Raw genomic sequence first — 20,524 nt, forward strand, 5'->3', positions numbered from 1 at the left:
AGATCACGTAGAAGGGTTCGGGAAATGCTCTCGAGCGTGATCTGCCTTCTCAGGGTCTTGTAAGTCGAGGCCTCAGGACCGAGCGGAAAAAGGTGGGCTGAGACGGTGGGGGTGGGGGTAAGGGAGAGGTTCGGAAGAACCGTTGTGGACTACGTCTGCCAGTCAGACTAACCCCTCCCCCTGCCTCCCCCGCCCCCAGAACCGCTGTACTTAATATTCAAAACGCAAATTATTGATTCGTGAGGTCAACCTCTCCCAACAGTGGGTGAGTCGCCTATTGGCCTCGAATTTCCCTTCCCCCACCGCAAGTAAGAAAAATCGGACAACCGGAATTAATTAATTTCCTGCTCAGGTCTCCTGATAAACCCATTCTGCATTCAACTGTCTCTTGCTTTGCAGGCATGCACTTCACTTTCACGCTAAGGAGGATGCAACCAACTAATACAAGCTCCAAGAAAAACAGAGTTGGGGCTTCTTATTGCAAAACTAAATGTTCCAAGGGAACCAGGTCATGTTACTGTAGGCATTTAAAATGTAAAGCTTCTTCAGATTAAATCTATTTTTGTTGTGGATTAAATATTTCTTTTTAATTTTCGGCCTCTACTGCATAACAGGCCAAAATCTCCCATCTTTCTTCTATTAGTTTGAGTCCAACAGTACATACTTAATTAATAGTGAAAAGCACCAGAACAAAACTACACAAACAAAATCATTTCGCCCTTTTATTAGGTTCTCCACAAACTAAGTACCGACACAATGGAACGCCTGGGAGACTGTAAGCTCCAGGATGCAGCGCGGCACCCGGCACCTGCCGCCAATAGAAATTTTGGGGTGCGCAAAGCAGGCTGGGTTTTGTAGTTGGGATGCGCGCTCCCGAGATAGGCCGCCGGGGAAGGAGAGGCGGGGCTGACTGTGTCACGTGGGCCTCGCTCCCGCCGCCGCCGTCTTTCTCTGTCTCGGCTGAGGCAGCCATCTTGCTCTTGCCGCGTGCTGGTGTTGGAGGACCCTCCCTGCTCCAGGTGAGACCCCCGGCGGTCCCGCCACTCCACGGCCATAGGCCGCTGCGCACGGTCTCCCCCCGCCCTCTTCTTCCGACACCCGCCAACCGCTCGGGCTGCCACTTCCGCCGTGGCGCGGCGAGTGGGGGCGGAGGCGGCTGGCTTGGCCTGTCGGTTACCGGCGGCGCAGCTGGGGGTCGGCACCTGAGGGAAGGTCCCCAGCACCAACGCCCCCTGTGAGAGCGGGACGGTGCTTTTGCCGCCCAAATCCAGTCCCAGGAGGCCGGTGGACCCCCTCTCCTCTGTCCCATTACTCTTCGTTATTCACAACAACAATGTCATATGTTTTGAGCTTATACAGCTTATCTGTTGTCATCTCAGTTGATGCTTCCAGTCTACAGATAGGGAAACCTAGGTTAGCACCCCGCCCCCTGCCCGGAGAACCGGACTCTCTTGCAGGGCTCATCACCTTATAATGGCAGAATTTGTTTACAAGTCTGCCTCCCTTTTGAGACATTGCCTAGCCCATCCTTATAACCCCATCACTTCTTGATGATTGACCGACAGGCACAGTGGTATACAGCTAGTGAATGGCGGTTTCAACTTCCCTTCCCACGTTATTTCACTTATACCTTAGCTATCCCCTCGGGAATGGTAACAATAGTTACCAATTATTGAGTATATTTCTCTGAGCCATATCTTGTGCTTGATAATCTACCTTTAACCCTCAAAACAACCCTGTGAAGCATGTGTTATACCTTTCCTGATGCAGGAGGAACAAAAGTTCAAAAAAGTAAAATACTTTTCTGAAGCCTTAAGTAGAGTAGACCCAGTGTCTTTGATTCTACAGCCTGTGCTTAAAGAAATCTCATAATAAAAAGTTGAGACTAAAGGTTGAAATTATTTTTATCCCTGTGTAAACATGATGTATGTGAAAATGCCTACCACAATGCTTGGAACTTAGGTAACTTAGGTTACTTAGGTTAAGTATTGATTAACCTCATTTTTTTTTTTTTTTGAACTCCTAAGAAAAGTGCTAAAAGATCCTCGGATCTCCCAAGGAAGAACTCATTATCATGTGACCAAAGGAAGTTACTTCTCCCTTCGGTTGCAGAAAGGAACTGCTACCTCTAGGCCTTCTTTTTCTATTAAATTGGAAAACGCTGAACTGCTTATAATTTGTGCCCCGCTGTTGTCCTCATATATATAAGACAGGAATGACAGGTACTAATTAAGATGGATTAAAGAAAAGGGAATTAAATCAGGTAATATTTGAAGTCTACTCCAGATGCTGAGCTTGACATCTCTTCTCTCAAAGACAGTCCAGTCACCTTTCCCTCTTGAATTCCACACACCACAATTTGCTAATAAGACAAAAGACCATACTTGTTCCTTCACTTCTGCTTTGAGCTTCCAACTTCCCTATAATGCTTTTTCTCTGAGATACTCCTTGAGGATAAGATTTTGCAATTCTGTTATCCTAACCACCTGGAATGGCATCTGTTCTTTCATCTACACATTGATTTAAAGAGTTAATGTGGTTCTTTGTTTCAAACAAGTCAGGACTCTTTCTTATCTTCCCAACTCTATTTCTTCTCTTGAGGATTATTACTTAAAAATGAAGAAAAGTCCCAAAGGGTTTATTCTGTGTTTGATTTTAATATTTTCACTTAGCCCCGTTTTTTGCAAGAAATTCCTTAAGCTCTGTTAGTTCACTACACCTTCAAAGCCACATTACTTTGAAAAAAGTGAATATTGGTCCATTCCTGTGGAGATCTAAATATAAAGATTAGGATTTACGTCAGCAAATTTAAGTCTATGGCAGAGCTAAGATTGGCATATGCATAAGGTTGCTTGTTTTGGACTCTAAACACAGTTGTTCCTAGAAGAGTGTTTTTAGCTTCTTGATCACTGTGATACAATGCTGAACAAAGAAATAATAGATTCTAATTGTTATTTGGGAACTGGACTTTATTTAGCCTTAAAGCAGAGATGCAGGGAGGTTAGTGCCTAAATTCAATGTCAGTACAGAGTAACTAGTAATTACGTAATCTTTTCATCTCTTCATCTCAAAGGAAGAAAACAATATCTTTTATCTAAATGGCGAGATCATACTGGGTTTGGAGAATCTGCCCCAAAAGATTTAATAACAGCCTAGTTCTTTTTTCCCTTCCTCACATCTCAGTAATGATCTGTTGAGCTTCAGAACAAGTCAAACAAGACTTTTAAATTGGCTTTTATTTGTTTGTTGTGTGTTAAGATCCATCATAAACTTAAGAATGTTGTTTTCCTTAGTAGGAATATTATTGATGAAACTAGAATTCATGATTTTATAATGCTTTTAGAACTTTCAAAACAAAAATTGCTATAAAAACTTTGAGTTGCCCTTCCCACCAGTTTAGTATTCATGTAACCTAGATATGTTTTTGTTAAATTGTGCAGTGAAATATTTTCCCCTATATTCAAGAATATTTTGACAAGTGTGGTATACTAACTACATCAGCACAAAGTATTAAATGAATTCTGGAGTGCTATAGAAGTACTAAATGTTGAAATCTGGTTTGTTTCCCCATTATTAACACAACATCCGACCTTGAATAGAGGACATGACTACATATTTTGACAGCTAGAACAGCCTATTGTTGAATTCATCTTTGTCTAGCCTTTTCCCTACCCCTTTTGTCCTCTTTATGATTTGGGAAATACAGATTTTGATGTGGGAGAAAATTATTTACTTGAAGGTTTTGCTGATAATATTTGGTAACAGTTCTCCGCTCTAAAAATCTTTGGGAGGAAAAACTGGCTTGCCTACAGAGATTTTGTAATTGGCTAGATTTTACTGAATGCCAAAGAACTGAATCACTTTTTAAGGAGGAGTCTTCAAATAGGTGACTTTGAATCCCATTCTTTTTTTTTTTGTTTGTATATTTGGCTCCCTGTGGTATTACTTTAATTTTGATTTTTAGCAATACCTGGTTTATGAAGCTAGAACAAGGTATTTATTATGAATATAGACAGTATTAATATGGTTGTGGTGTTAATGCATACTGCAAACTCAGTGAGCCAAAAGGTACTGTTTGTATAAACAGTTTTTTCTTTAATTTTCATAAAACAGTGTCTTTAACAAATCTATTTTTCCCCCCCTAGATTTACCAACAGCATGAATCAAGAAAAGTTAGCCAAACTTCAGGCTCAGGTCCGGATAGGGGGCAAGGTGAGTGTGGCATAAGAAAAACTGATAGGAGAATGTATGATTACTAGACAGTATTATGATTTTGGACTTGTGGTCATTGAAAACCTAAAATCTTTTCCATAATCAAGACCAAACCACATTCCAATTTGAGAATTATTTGTTTAGATCTAAAACAGCTACCTAGAAGACTTTTCTCTGATGATACAATGAAATAGCCACCTTTGTTTGAAACCTAACTTTAATAGCTGCTAGTTATGACAAAACAAGTTTCAACACATGACTTCCATTTTTTTCATCCGCAAAATATAAATAATCCTAAAAGATGCTTCTAAAAATTAGAGAAATATTTATAAAACACCTTATATGGTATCTGTCACAGGGTAGATGCTTAGTAGATGATAGTTGTTATTATAATGTTCAGTTTATCTTCAGGGCATGCCAGATATTAGCATTACATCTTGACTGAATGTACGCACTGGTGCAGTTAGATTTACAGGATATTAACTAGAATTTGGGTGTGATGACACCTGTTTATAATCCCAGCTACTGGGGATTCTGAGGCAGGAGGATTACAAGTTTCAGGTCAGCCTGGGCAACCTAGACTTCATCTCAAAATTTAAAAAAAAAAAATTTAAAAGGTCTGGGGATGTAGTTCAGTAGTTGAACACCAGCAGGTTCAATTCCCAGTTCTGCAGGAGGAAAAAAAAATTAACTATAAATTCTTGAATGGGTTATACATTTTGTTTATTGCTAGGTTTTCCTCCTAGATTCCTGCCTGTTTTTCTATGTTGGTGAATATGAACATGAGCTTTCTTTTTTTCATATACTTTAAAACCTAAAGAAGTACTTAGTTTTGAACACCAAAAATCTTTGATTTCCCCTCAACTGTGGCCCTGGGCCCCAGGAGAATAGTTTACCTTTGTCTATCTAGTACAGTGTTTGCAAAAGGGAAAAGGAGAAAGGGGTAGGTAAGGCACTGTGTCAGTCCTCACTGTGTCATTTACTTTAACAACAATTTCAGCTCTTGGTGACAGAGTCAGGAAAGAGGAAGAAAAGACTTGACTAGTACCTTCTCATTTCATAATGCTATAGTTATATGGTTCTGGAGTCATATTAATACACTCATGTAATCACAGTAGTCACACTGTAGCATCAAATGTGATATAACATGCCAGTGCAAAAAACTAGAGATATTCAAGAATCATAGAATATATCTGGAAAGACATGATGCCACACATCATCATCATGTATTTTAAACCATTTGTTGGTACCGTCATTCATTGTTCTATTGTTTATTGAGCATTTGCCATATGCCAGGCACATAGTAGATAAATAAAATCTCCTATTCGACATATCTCAGATTGGAAGAGAGTCATGCTCACAATTACAATGAAGAATAGAAAGTGTTAAAATGAATAACAAGGTGCTCTTCCTTAGGGGAGGCAAGCTGGGATTCAAAGGATAATAAACAGCTGGGTGTGGTGGCCCCACATGGATTCCCAGCTAGTAAGAGTCCCAGCTAGTAAGAGTCCCATGCAGGATCACAAGTTTGACGCCAGCCTCGGCTACACAGTGAGACGCTGTCTCAATATAAAAATAAAAAGTGTTAAAGGTTTAGCTCAGTTGTAAAGCTCTTGCCTAGCAGGCGGGAAACCCTGGGTTTGATCTGCAGAACCAAAAATCAAATAATAATAAAATACAGGATAAATAAGAATTTATTGTCAGACTGACCAGGTTCATGGGAGAACAGATAAAAAAGGATTATTATTTCCACACGTGCAAAGGCACATAGAGTGCTTAGATAACATAGTGCTTAAAGGAATTACTTGCTTTGAATTCATACAGCTAGTTTAGAGTACATGATAGATAGAAAATGGTAGGAAACAAAATGACCTGATAATTTGGGATTCCAATGTAGTTTTTTATGCCTTACTAAGAAGGTTGGAATTTTATCCTGTAGGAAGTAGGCAACTATTGAAGGATTTCAGAAAGGAAATGACAGCCATTTCAGAAAGGTAGCTGGGCAGTGTGGAAAAGGGAATGAAATAGTTTAGCATAGAGAATCATCAAGAGGTTATTGCTGAACTATATGGGTCACAGGTTTAGGAGTTGGAATTGACATGATTTAATGATTGATGGGATATGGGAGATAAAGGTCAGAAAGAAGAGTGGGATGATACCTAGACTTCTGGTTTTAGAAATTGGATGTATGGAAATACCAGCAGCTATAAAACTTAGGAAGTAAAGGAAGAATAGACAGGTGGATTGATGAGCCTTTTGACATTGCATTTGATGTTCCTGAGGATCATTTGAATTGAGGTATACAGCAAGCAACTGAACTATCTCTGAGTCAGGAAACCTTCACAAATAAGTAACCCATGAGCCAGGCACAATGGCATATGCCTGTAATCTCAGCTGCTCAGAAGGCTGAAGCAGAAGGATTGCAAGTTGCAGGCTACACTTGGTAACTTCGCAAGATCCTGTCTTAATTTAAAAAATAAAAGGACTGAGATTTAGTTCAGTGGTAAAGCACCCCTGGGTTCAATACAATACCTCCCCCCCCCCAAAAAAAAAAAAAAAGACCATTGTAATAGTGATACTTCAATACTGGATTTTGTCACAATCTGCTGCCAAATGTCCCTTCTCTCACTGGAGTTTCTGAGACTGAAGGTTCTACCTCCTCTCTGTAAAGCTGATTCCCTGAGGACTACAGAAGGAGATATCCCTACTCCTACTTTCAGAAAGACTTAACTATCTAAACTTAGGCTGATTTTGTTCGTGTTTCCGCTTTGCTTTAGTTTATTTTTTTTAATTGGCCCATTTTTATAACAGTTTTTCCAGTAGAAAAGTGTATTTTGAGTTTCAAAGTATCTGTATTGATTGATTGAACTTTTCTATATTGAAAATGAACTTTTTGTATCTCAGTTAAAAGTATGATTTTCAATCTGTTTGCTCAGGCCAAAATCCTGAGCATCATCCTAGACTACTCTTTTTTTCATATCCATCATCTAATCCATCAAAAGTCATGTCATCTCTTGTGACAATCTGATATTCACCATCTCCACTCCCACAAATGTCATATCTCACCAGGACTGCTACTGGAGCCTCCTGACTGGTCTCCTTAAAGACCATTTTCCAAATAGCAACCTTAGTCCTAAGTGAACAAATCAAGTCTAGCTACCTCCATGTTTAAAACTGTTCAATGACTTCCTATTACAATTAGAATAAATCCAGTTCCTGCCCATGAAATTCTAGGCTATGTAGTCTGGCCCTTGCTTATCTTTTCTGATATCATTTTTCTTCTCCTTTCGCATGTGCTCTAGCCCTTTTGTCTAGAAAAGACAATTCAGCCTTTCTTCATTCTGCTTGGATCACTCTTCCCTAGTTGTGGGTCTCAATTCATGTGTCACCTTTTCATAGGGGCCTGGTAAGGTCGTGCTCTGCTCCCAGTCACTCTTAATTACTATGTTTTTGTTTTGTGATTTTATAAGAGTCCTTATCATGTTTGAAATAGGTTTTTTTTAATGTATTTACTGACTTTTCCTTTTATTGTAATGTAAAAACTTTAGGTAAAATGTTCATCTTTTTCATTCCTGGATTTTCAGATTCTCTAATACTCAAATCATAGGCATTTAATTCTTAATATGCCTTAATTCTCAAGATTTCAGACCTCTTTAGACTTTTATTGGTAGGAGGTGGTAAAGACTGTAAGAAAGCATTCTTTATAATATTTGAAAGTTGTTATAAAGTATATTAAGTTGTCTTGAAGTTATGAATTATGTCTTATTAGCAAACAGTATTTTTAAAAGTGTTTAAAGAACAGTTAGATACTGGATAAGAATAAGAACAGCTAGAACTGACCTTCAAAAAATCTGGGTTAGATTGACAATCACTACTCTGAGCAGTCTTATTGGTCATTACTATTTAGAAAGTTTTAGTTAGATTGTTGTAGTAGATAGGAAGATGTGATTGCAGTTGCCAGCTGCTGAGCATGCTAACACCTCTGATTATTTTTCAGGGCACAGCTCGCAGAAAGAAGAAGGTGGTACATAGGACAGCTACAGCTGATGACAAAAAGCTTCAGAGTTCTCTAAAAAAACTGGCTGTGAATAATATAGCTGGTATTGAAGAGGTATGATCACTTTAAAACTATTAAATAATGTAGCAAACAGCACATGTGCAAATAATTGTCTAGACTTTTCAAATTTAAAATATTAGCTTAGAAGAATCTAATATTGTTACACAGATATCTTTAAAGGAATGTAGCTGTTAAATTTGCTTTTTGAATAAAAAGATTTTAGTAAATGATATTTTAGTAAGGATGATTTTTGTAAAGATATTTTAGTAAGCAAGATTTTTATTATGCTTTTCAGACTAAAGATGTTTATGATAAAATTATGGGAATGCTCTTGAATTTTAATGTAGAATATGATTTTTTCCTAATAGAAATAAATAAACCCTAAGATTTCCTCAAATAGCGTAGACTGTTTTACCCCAAGACCACCTTTTTACTCTACAAATCCTTTTTTTTTTTTTTTAATTATATATAGATTTTTAGTTGTTGGTGGACCTTTATTTTATTCACTTATTTATATGTGGTGCTGAGAATCGAACTCATGCTAAGTAAGCACTCTACCGCTGAGCCGCAACCCCAGCCCTCTACAAATACTTTTAATTATTACATTAGCCAAGAGCCTGAAGCAATAACTTTACGTAGGTTGAATTTCTTATTAGGACTCTTAAAAAATTATTGTTAATTTTTTTTAATATTTATTTTTTAGGTGTAAATGGACACAACATAATGCCTTTATTTTTTATGTGGTGCTGAGGATCGAACCCAGATCCTGCCCACGCTAGGCAAGCCCTCTACTGCTAAGCCACAATCCCAGCCCCAATATTGTTAATTTTTTAAATCAGTTTATTTTACATGTGTGTTTTGGTATTGGAAATTGAATCTAGAGTGCTTTACTAATGAGCCAGCCCTTTTAGTCTTTTCTTTTTATTCTAATTTGTTATATATGACAACAGAATGCATTTCAATTCATAGTACACAAATAGAGCACAATTTTTCATGTCTCTGATTGTACACAAAGTAGAGTCACACTATTCGTGTCTTCATACATGTACTTGTTGTGGTAATGATGTTCATCTCATTTCACCATTTTTCCTATGCCCCTACCCCTTCCTTCGCATCCCTCCCTTTTGCCCTATTTAAAGTTTCTCCATTCCTCTCATGCTCCTCCCACATTCCCATTATGGATCAGCATGAGAGAGAGAGAGAAAATTTTTTTTTTTTAAGATATTTATTCTTAAGTTTTTATTCTTAAATTTTAGGTGGACACTATATCTTACATTTATGTGGTGCTGAGGATTGAACCCAGTGCCTCATGCATGCTAGGTGAGCACTCTACCACTGAGCCACAGCCCCAGCCCAAGAGAGAATTTTTTATTTTATTTTTTTTAGTTTTCGGTGGACACAATATCTTTATTTTTATGTGATGCTGAGGATTGAACCCAGTGCCCCACGCATGCCAGGCGAGCATGCTACTACTTGAGCCACATCCCCAGCCCGGATCAGCATCTTTATATCAGAGAAAACATTTGGCATTTGGTTCTTTGGCATTACTTCACTTAGCATAATATTCTCCAACTCCATCCATTTACCTGCAAATGCCATGATTTTATTCTTTTTTAATGCTGAGTAATATTCCATTGTGTATATATACCACAGTTTCTTTATCCATTTATCTACTGAAGGGCATCTAGATTGGTTCCACAATTTACCCACTGTGAATTGTGCTGCTATAAACATTGATGTGGTTGTGTCCCTGTAGTATGCTGTTTTTTGTCTTTTGTGTATAGACCGAGGAGTGGGATAGCTGGATCAAATGGTGGTTCCATTCTCAGTTTTCCAAGGAATCTCCAAACTGCTTTCCATATTCACTGCACCAATTTGCAGTCCCACCAGCAATGTATGAATACCTTTCTCCCCACATCCTCGCCAACACTTATTGTTGTTTGTATTCGTAATAACTGCCATTTTAACTGGAGTGAGATGAAATCTTTTGATTTGCATTTCTCTAATTGCTAGAGGTGTTGAACGTTTTTTTATGTATTTGTTGTTTGATTGTATATCATCTTCTGAGAAGTGTCTGTTCAGTTCCTTGGCCCATTTATTGATTGAGTTATTTATTTTGTGGTGGTAAGATTTTTGAGTCCTTTATATATCCTCGAGATTAGTGCTCTATTTGATGTGCCTGTGGTAAAAATTTCCTCCCAAAATGTAGGTTCTCTATTCACTTCACAGATTGTATCTTTTTCTGAGAAGAAACTTTTGTTTGAGTCCATCCCATTTATTGATTGTTTTATTATATATATATATATATTTTTTTTCAATTGTTGATGGACCTTTTTTTTATGTATTTACATGTGGTGCTGAGAATCGAACCCAATGCCTCACGCATGCTAGGCAAGACTCTACCACTAAGCCACAGCCCAGCCCCCATTTATTGATTCTTTATTTTATTTCTTGCCCTATAAGAGTCTTATTAAAGAAGTCAGGGTCTAATCCGATATGGTGAAGATTTGGGGCCTACTTTTTCTTCTATTAGGTGCAGGGTCTCTGGTTTAATTCCTAGGTCCCTTGATCCACTTTGGGTTGAGTTTTGTTCATGATGAGAGATAGGGGCTTAATTTCATTTTGTTGCACGTGGATTTCCAGTTTTCCCAGCAGCATTTGTTGAAGAGGCTATCCTTTTTCCAATATGTTTTTGGTGCCTTTGTCTAATATAAATAACTGTATTTATGTGGGTTTGTCTCTGTTCTCTATTCTATACCAATGGTCTACTTGTCTATTTTGGTGCCAGTACCATGCTGTTTTTGTTACTATAGCTTTGTAGTATAGTTTAAGGTCTGGTATAGTGATGCCACCTGCTTCACTTTTCTTGCTAAGGATTGCCTTTAGCTATTCTGGGTCTCTTATTTTTCCAGATGAATTTCATGACTGCCTTTTCTATTTCTATGAGGAATGTCATTGGGATTTTGATTAGAATTGCATTAAATCTGTATAATGCTTTTGGTACTATGATCATTTGAACAATATTCTGCCTATTCAAGAACAGGGAGATCTTTCTATCTTCTAAGGTCTTCTTAAATTTCTTTTTTTAGCGTTCTGTAATTTTCATTGTAGAGGTCTTTCACTTCTTTTTTTGATTCCCAAGTATTTTATTTTATTTTTGAGGCTATTGTAAATGGGGCGGTTTTCCTAGTTTCTCTTTGAGAGGATTTGTCACTGATGTACAGAAATGCCTTTGATTTATGGGTGTTGATCCTGCTACTTTGCCAAATTCATTTATTAGTTCTAGAAGTTTTCTGGTAGAATTTTTTGGATCTTCTAGGTATAGAATCATATCTTAGGCAAACAGTGATAATTTGAGTTCTTCTTTTCCTATTCGTATCCCTTTAATTTCTTTCGTCTGTTTAACTGCTCTGGCTAGAGTTTCAAGAATTATTAAATAGTAGTAGTGAAAGAGGGCATCCCTATGTTGTTCCAGTTTTTAGAGGGAATGCTTTCAATTTTTCTCCATTTAGAATGATGTTGGCCTAGGGCTTAGCATAGATAGCTTTTACAATGTTGAGATGTGTTCCTGTAATCCCTAGTTTTTGCCTTGAGCTACCCCTTTTTAAAATTATATATATATTTTCTTAAATATTTTTTTAGGTGTAGATGGACACAACACAATGCCTTTATTTTTTGTGGTGCAGAGGATCAAACCTGGGTCCCTCCTGTGCTAGGCGAGCGCTCTACCGCTGAGCCACAATCCCAGCCCTAAAATTATACAGTGTCTTGCTAAATTGGTGAGGCTGGTCTGGAACTTATGATCCCCCTAGGTCAACCTCCCAGGTAGCTGGGGTTATAGGCATATGTGACCATGCCTGGCCAATTATTTTATATTTTGATGAGACTACTTTTCTCAAATATGAGACCAAAGATTATCTTATTCCAAAAGATACTAAAGAAAAACTTTAGTAATATCAACTACTTGTGATCTATTACCATCTACCTCTGCCTGATGATTCCATTTCTAATATTAACCATTATTTACATTTATTATTGCATAAGTTAGATTTAATCATATCATTATTATGTACGGTACCACCTCATAGTTTTCATTTTGTTTTGTTTTGTGGGGATGGAATCCAGGGCCTTGCACATTCTAGGCAAACGCTCTACCACTTAGACCCTACCCTTAGACCCTACCTCACAGTTTTTAATAGATTATTAATGCACGTGTGATGTAAGACATGAATCAGAAATAATGTAGGGGTATGGATCACTGGTAAAGAAATATCAGAGTATCAGAGAAAAAGCAGTGGAATGGCAGTATTCAACTCTGCATATATGAATGCATAAAATAAATATTTAAATTTGCTTTGTATTTTAAAAATCATACTTATAAAATAGTAAAAAATACAAGCCGGAGCTGGGGCTCAGTGGTAGAGCACTTCCTAGCATGTGTGAGGTGCTGGGTTTGATCCTCAGCACCACATAAAAATAAATAAATAGGGGCTGGGGATGTGGCTCAAGCGGTACCGCGCTCGCCTGGCATGTATGCGGCCCGGGTTCGATCCTCAGCACCACATACAAACAAAGATGTTGCGCCTGCTAATAAATAAATAAATAAATAAATAAATAAATAAATAAATAAATAAATAAATAAAGATATTGTGTCCAACTACAACTAAAAAAAATATTTTAAAAAATTTATAAGCCATTTTCTTTTATTTTCTTTTTTCTTTTTTTTTTTTTTTTTAATATTTATTTAGTTAGTTAGTTTTCGGCGGACACAACATCTTTGTTTGTATGTGGTTCTGAGGATCGAACCCGGGCCGCATGCATGCCAGGCGAGCGCGCTACCACTTGAGCCACATCCCCAGCCCCTTATAAGCCATTTTCATCCTTTTTTCTTTCAGTTTGTTGTAACTATGTTCTTACTTGGATAAAGATTGAGGGCTGGTTCTGTGGCTCAGTTGTAGAGCACTTGTCTTGCATGTGTGAGGCACTGGATTCAATTCTCAGCACCACATATAAGTAGATGAATAAAATAAAAGTTCATCAACAACTAAAACAATTTTAAGAAGTTGATTTGGAAGTCTTGAACTTAAGCACTTTCTATACTTTATTTTTTCCTGAGCTATTGAAAGTTTTTGTGTATTTTCATTGACTTCAAATTTCAGAGATTGTTCTCAATCGGGTGTATTTTTTTGGAGGAGGGACAGATCTAGATTCCTTCAAACTTCTTTAAAAATCCAAAACTTGGGAAGCTGGGGTGTATAATCTAATGGTAGAGTGCTTGACAGCATGCAAGAAACCCTGAATTCGATTCCCAGTAAAAGATCCAAAACTTGGACTGGGAGTATATAGCCCAGTGGTAGAGTGCTTGCTTGCCTGTCATGCGTGAGGACCTGGGTTTTATCTCCCTGCACTGTCAAAAATAAATTAATTAGTCAATAAAAATCCAAAACTTTGGTAAAAAGGAACAACAAAATTTTTTGCAACAATAAACCTGACTCTGATAATATTAAGCCTAACCTAATTTTAAGTGTTTATGCAGTTTTGTATCTTTGCCTGCCTTTCTACTCTCTAACTCCTCAGCCCCATTGACATCTTGAAGCACATAATTTTTTGTTGTAGCAGCTTTCCTCTGCCTTGTAAGTGTTTAGCAGCATCCCTGGTCTCAATCCACTAGATGCCAGTGGTGCTTCATTCCCCTAGCTGTGAGAATCAGAAATGTTTCTAAATATTGTCAGGTGGTCCTTTAGAGACAAAAATCACCCTTGATTAAAAGCAATGCTTTGGAGAGGAAAAATATGCTTACCTTTCTTGTAGTTTTTCTCTGTTGTTCAGATTTGGAAGGCTTTATGGGGCTTATAAATTTCAGCAGAGGAAGGGCATTGATTTTAAATGTTTTACAATGAAATCAGGAACAAGTTAGTAATTTTTTTTTCTTTTCTTTTTTGGTGTTAGAGCTGGGGATTGAACCTAGGGCTTCCCACATGCTAGGCAAGTGATCTACCACTGAGCTACATCCCCAACTCTAGTTAGTAATCTTTGAACTCTTCAGAATACTGCCAAATTTGAAATGCTGCACTGAGGTTATGGTATTGTTGTAATTGAAATTGTTATATTAAAATACTTAATGATAGTCAAGACTTTTTGAATGTCTACTGTGTGCCAAGCATTTTGCCCTATACTTACTAAATAGTGTTACATAAAATATTAGCATAGTCTTTGTCCTTTGTTGCTTATAATCTATTGGGGAAACTGATTAGACAGACTTATTTCATATTGTTCATTAATTTATCCTGTTTTAGTCTGTCCAGTTGTGCTTTCCTAAACTCACTCTTGGCCTTTTCCTGTCCTCTTGTCTCCCTAACCTCCCCACCCCAAACCAGGACAGGAAGAGGTATCCTGCCTTATACCCTGTATTACTGAGCACCTGCCATGCAGAATTTATTATTTAGGCCATTATAGACTTTTTTTTTAAATCCCCATCAATGTTTCCAAGGGCATTGTCATTTCTCTCTCTCTCTCTCTCTCTCTCTCTTTTTTTTTTTTTTTTTTTCCCTAGATTGTAATTTAGATGTTATTTCCTCCCAGAAGCCTTTCTGGTAGCACCCGTACAACAACTGTGCAAAGAAGAGTTAGGTACTTTTTGCTTTTTTTTTTTTGGCAGTGCTAGCAGTCAAACCCTGTACCTTGTGCCTTCTAGGCAAGCACTCTACCACTGAACCACATCCCCAGACCTGTATTTAATAAGTATGCAGTTAATTAGACTGTATTGATAAATTCTTTTTTACTGATATTACCACTGAAATTCAAAGTTTGAGTAGTTGCTGGCCCCAAAACATTACACAGAGAATTAATGATACATAATAAGCATGTGTACATTCTTGCTACATCCCAGACTCTACCCGACCCTTTGTTTTCAACCAACAAGAAAAAATATATATTAAGTAATTAACAATACAAGAGTAACCACTGTAAAGATTTTGGATATTTGAACCTAAGATGGAGAAGGTTTTGCTGTTCTTCTTTCTCTCCCTCTAAAATTGATATTTTTGAGAACCCAAGATATTTGTTCCTTAAATAGCCCTTTGCAGATCTAAACTATTTTTGTTTAGGAACATCTAGTATACTAAATATAACCTGGCTTGCTCATACATTTTTGGGTTAAAAATGTCTTCTTGTGAAGGGAAAACGAAGCTCTTACATTATAGTGTACATGAAAATATGTATATGGTTTTCAGAAATAATAAGGTTGAAAAAAACATATATGTCTTAGAAGAAAACCATTTATTATAAACTTGTTATATTTGGAATATTTTAACCTGTTACAAAGTTCTGAACTCAAGAAGATGCTATTTTTTTGGTTTCAGTAGTTTAAGAAAAGCAGATTAAAAACTTAAAAGAAGACACTGTGGCCACTGTTGGGAAAAAAAAAATAGTTCAGTGTTTTCTGTGCTTAGACTTTCAAAGAATTAAACAAGTAGAAGGTGCATAGTTGGTGTGGGGAACAGGGAATCTGGTGAATTTCAAAAAACCCATTGAATGCACCTTCAGTGTTTTGTTTTTGATACCAGGGATTGAATCCAGGGGTGCTAAAACACTGAGCCACATCACTAACCCTTTTTATTTCGAGACAGGTTCTCGCTAAGTTGCTGAGGCTAGGTTTGAACTTTGAATCCTCCTGCCTTGGCCTCCTGAACCACTAGGATTACAGGCATGCATCACCACGCCCAGCATTTCAAGGGTTTTTAAAATGGTTTTTAATTGTACTTTATAGGTTATCAGTATTAGTGATACATATTTTTTCCCTTTTCAAAGCTTAATTTTTGTTCTCTTCAGAAACTTTAAAAACCGAAGGATTATTTGGATTAAGACAAGCAGTTCTAGTCTTTTATGTATTGATAAGTTAAATCAATTTGTTATAATACATTGTAATCATATGTAGATTTCTTTTGTATATTACCAAAAGATAAAGAAATCCAAAGCTGTGAAGACGTAGAAATGGGGGAGTGCCAAAGGTTGTTCAAAAGCCAACTAGATGATGACCATGTTTTAAAAAGGGATTCTTAGGCAAGCTTGCAATATAATCCAAAACCAAATTTCTGAAAAGATTTTATGTTCTGTGATATTCAAAGATTTTTAAAAGTACCACTAAAATGTACTCTCTGGTTTATATGTCCTAAATTATTCAATTTGCTTCATAGAGTTTTAATATTATATTCAGAGGAAGCTCCCATCTTATTAGGATGTATTTCCTTACTTAATCTTTCCAGACATAGCTATCAACCTTCCGTCTGTCCTTCTGCTGTCTTTAGCTTAGATTGCTCTGCTGTAATTACTGTTTTTGCCATCTCATATTGTGGTGTATGGTAATGGTTCCTTATTAACCAAATAGTCTATTTTTAGACCAAATTTACTTAACTGTCTCACTCATTGCTTATCATCTATAACAGGAGACTCCCATGATGAGTTTGTTTGGGACCTATTAAATTTAAAAGACACTGATTATTCTAGATGAAATTGTTTTCCAGGAAGTTAAATATAGGAGCTGAGGCTCAGGAGAAAGCTTAGGGCTTTTAGAGGATATAAATTTCATAATTGTACACATAAGGTTTTTTTTTATTTTAATTTTTTTGTAGTTGTAGATGGATAGCATGCCTTTATTTTATTTTTATGCGGTGCTAAGGATTGAACCCAGTTCCTCATGTGTGTTATGCAAGCGCTTTGACCTTGAGCCACAGCACTAGCCCCTACACAAAACTTTTAATGTTGTTCTTTTTCTCTTCCTGGTTCTTATTTTTCCTGAACCATTTGTGCAGAGGAAGACCAAAGTTATTAGCTGACTCTTCCCACACTTCCTTTTTTCTCCAGCTAGAGCCTCCATTGCTCATAATTGGCCAGCCCTATGGATAGGAGTAGAAGGGATATCCCTTCCATTCACCTAATGCTATAGCAGTCTTAGTTCCTCACTTGAGGTCCCGTTCTTTGTTTTTATTATTTTTTAAAATTATGATAAAATATATATAACACAAGATTTTTCCATTTTAACCATATTTAACTTAAAATTCTGTGAATTAATTACATTCACAATCACCATTGCCACCATCTCCCAAACTTTTTCATCTTCTCCAATTGAAACTCAGTACCAGTTAAATACTAGCTCCTCATTTCACTTTAACCCAACCCCCTGGTAACCTTTAATCTATTTTCTACTTCATTTATTCACCTATTTTTTAGATATTTTATGTAAATAGTTATACAGTGTCCTTTTAAGCCTAGCTTACTTTACTTAGCATAATGTTTTCAAGGTTCATCCATGTTGTAGGATGTGTCAGAAGTTTACTCTCTGTTTTTTAATTTTTTTATAATTTTTTTAAAAGTTGTTGATAGGCCTTTATTTCATTTATGTGTTTATATGGGGTGCTGAGACTCGAACTCAGTGCCTCACATATGCCAGACAAGTGCACTACCACTGAGCCCCAGCCCCAGCCCCCAGAATTTTAGTCTTTATAGCTGAATAATATTCTGTTGTATGGATATACCACATTTTATCCATTTGTCTATTGGTTGACATCTTTTATTTTTTAAAATAACTTTCTTCTCAATATAAAAATATATTTATTTTTAAAATTTTTTAGTTGTAGATGGACACAATATCTTTATATTATTTATTTACGTTTATGTGGTGCTGAGGATCAAACCCAGGGCCTCACATATGCAAGGCGAGCGCTCTACCACTGAGCCATAACCCTGGCCCCCCAAAATATTCATTATTGTAGAAAATTAGGATTACATAAAAAAACAATAATATTCAACCATAATTCTACCACCTGAGAAAACTACCATTAGGCTTATTTGTTTTTTCTTCCTTTTTTGTTTTAATATTTATTTTTTAGTTATCGGCGGACACAACATCTTTGTTTGTATGTGGTGCTGAGGATCGAACCCGGGCTGCACGCATGCCAGGCGAGCGCGCTACCGCTTGAGCCATATCCCCAGCCCCTGCCTTTTTGTTTGTAGTACTGGAGATTGAATCCAAGGACACACTCTACCACTAAACTACATCTCCATATCTTCATTTTTTATTTTGCACAGGCTCTCACTAAGTTGCTGAGACTGTCCCCAAACTTGAGATCCTCCTGTCTCCACCTCCTGAGTAGCTGGAATTACCATATATTTTTAACATATCTAAGATTACAGCTAGATGTACAATTTAAAAATCCTTTTTTTCAAATAGCTTTGTTATAAAAATTGTTTCATATCATTAAAAACTTATTAAGCACCACTCTAATAATATATGTCTACATATGTTTTATTATATGGCTATGCATTAATTTAACATTTTTGTTATGTAGAATAAGTTTTGATAATAAAAGAATTATGTTGAACTTTTCTATAAATATTATTTATCTTCATCTCTGATTTCTTTCAAATAGATTCTTGGAAGTGTGGTTACTGGCTGAAAGGGCATGAGTATTTTTAAACTCTTCATCCATTATTTCTAAATTGCCTTTCACAGAGAGAATCCCTGTCTCGTCAAATTCTTGCTACCAGAAACTAAGATAAAGTGCTCCCAGCATATAATAATCTAATGATAGCAATAATCTTTAGTACAAACCCACATTAATGGGTTATGTTTCATACTAGCCTTTAGAAATAGCAGGTACTGAGCTAGAAGAATTGAATATGAAGGACACTGACTTAAAGTATGTACAAAGCTCATAGTCGTCAAAATCTGTTATCCATTAACCTCATAAAACCCCACACATAATGTGTCTTATTCTTTTAACCAGTTAAGGTATAGGAAGAAGTCAATAAAAGATTAATTTCTTTATAAGTGTATAGGTGCCATTACACACAGAAAAGAATGGCAATAAAACTCCATGTTTGAGACATCTGTTAATTATCAAAACTATACCTAGCCTTGGATAAGGACTTGGTACCAAAAAAATAATTCAGATCTTTTCTCTGAACTGAGAGGGCAATAACTAGCAAAAACTATAGAATCAAATATAACTTTGTAAGCCTCCTCTAGCCATAAGAAATAGAAGTCATTGATGTGCAGGATAAAGAGACCATCCAATGCATCAAATACTTTCACTGCATAATCATCAGATTTTATGCCAAATATTTTTAGCAAAAAAGTGGGGTGCAACCATTATGTGACAATTTATTTTTAAATGTACCAGTATTACTTACAATTATTGAGGCTGAGGTTGTGGCTCAGTGGTAGAGCACTTGCCTAGCATGTGAGAGGCACTGGGTTCGATTCTCGGCACCACATATACATAAATAAAAATAAAGTTCTATCAATAACTAAAAAAAAATTTAAAGGTAGTAAACCTTTAAAAAAATAATTATTACTAAACTAACTCTGTGCAAGTTTAGGATGCATGAGATACTCAGTAATATACATTAATGCAGTTATTATGATTGTGGGGTGAAATATGGTAGAAAATAGATGACTGCTGTAATGAATTTATATGCTATACTTAGAAGCCAATGAAGGCAAGTCTAGTTATTTGGTAGCAGCATGATGGGGCCTCCCAGAATGACTTAAAATGACTTGAGTCCTATAAGAGAGTTGAACTGATTCTGAAAAAAAGTTGGGCCAAAGATACAGCCCTGGAGGTGCTGGGCATCTTTACTGGAGGCACTAGTGGTGCTGTTTCTAACCTGGGCTGGTTCACCCTTCCGTAGGCAATGTGGTGGCCCAGGCACCCCATTGGCATAGCACACTATAGCCCAGAACTCCTGGGCTCAAGCAGTCCTCCTGTCTCAGTCTCCAAAGTAGCTGGGACTATAGGTGTACTCCATTTCACTGAGTGAGTGGTGCTATTTCTTTTTTATATATATAGTTTTTTAGTTGTCCATGGACCTTTATTTTTATTTATTTGTATGTGATGATAAGAATCAAACCCAGTGCCTCACACATGCTAGGCAAGCACAGTACCATTGAGCCACAACGCCAGCCCAAGTGTTGCTATTTCTAAACCTTGATATGAACCTGTGCTAACATTGGACAGTTGAAACCTGACAGTATCCATGATGTTAGAATAAATTATATAGGAGAGGGCTGAGATTGTGGCCTAGTCGTAGAACACTTGCCTAGCATGCATAAGGCACTAGGTTTGATTCTTAGCACCACATATGAATAAATGAATAAAATAAAGGTCCATCGACAATTTTAAAAAATTTTTTAAATTATATACGAGATATTCATGCATTCAGTAGATCTGAGTGAATTATGTGATAGATACTTGA

The 20,524-nt window shown here is 36.8% G+C and overlaps 1 protein-coding gene across 3 annotated transcripts in view; it reads left to right on the plus strand.

Moving 5' to 3' along the window:
* The first annotated feature begins 3 nt into the window (after positions 1–3).
* The window catches only part of Btf3l4 (basic transcription factor 3 like 4), a 29,193-nt gene continuing 8,672 nt past the window's right edge, over positions 4–20,524 (plus strand). Inside the window, exons 1-3 of one of the 3 annotated variants that reach the window (XM_046450987.2) lie at positions 4–92; positions 4,146–4,212; positions 8,210–8,323. In XM_046450987.2, coding sequence (XP_046306943.1) covers positions 4,159–4,212; positions 8,210–8,323 — 168 coding nt within the window. In that variant the 5' untranslated portion in view covers positions 4–92; positions 4,146–4,158. Of the gene's footprint in view, positions 93–885; positions 1,020–4,145; positions 4,213–8,209; positions 8,324–20,524 lie in introns of those variants that run through there. The other 2 variants (XM_046450986.2, XM_046450984.2) reach the window with 2 other exon arrangements.

This window comes from Marmota monax, unplaced genomic scaffold (genome assembly GCF_021218885.2).
Source record: "Marmota monax isolate L192 unplaced genomic scaffold, Marmota_monax_Labrador192_F-V1.1 WCK01_AAM20220418_F8-fsc00023, whole genome shotgun sequence".
In the NCBI taxonomy this organism is placed as follows: Eukaryota; Metazoa; Chordata; class Mammalia; order Rodentia; family Sciuridae; genus Marmota; species Marmota monax.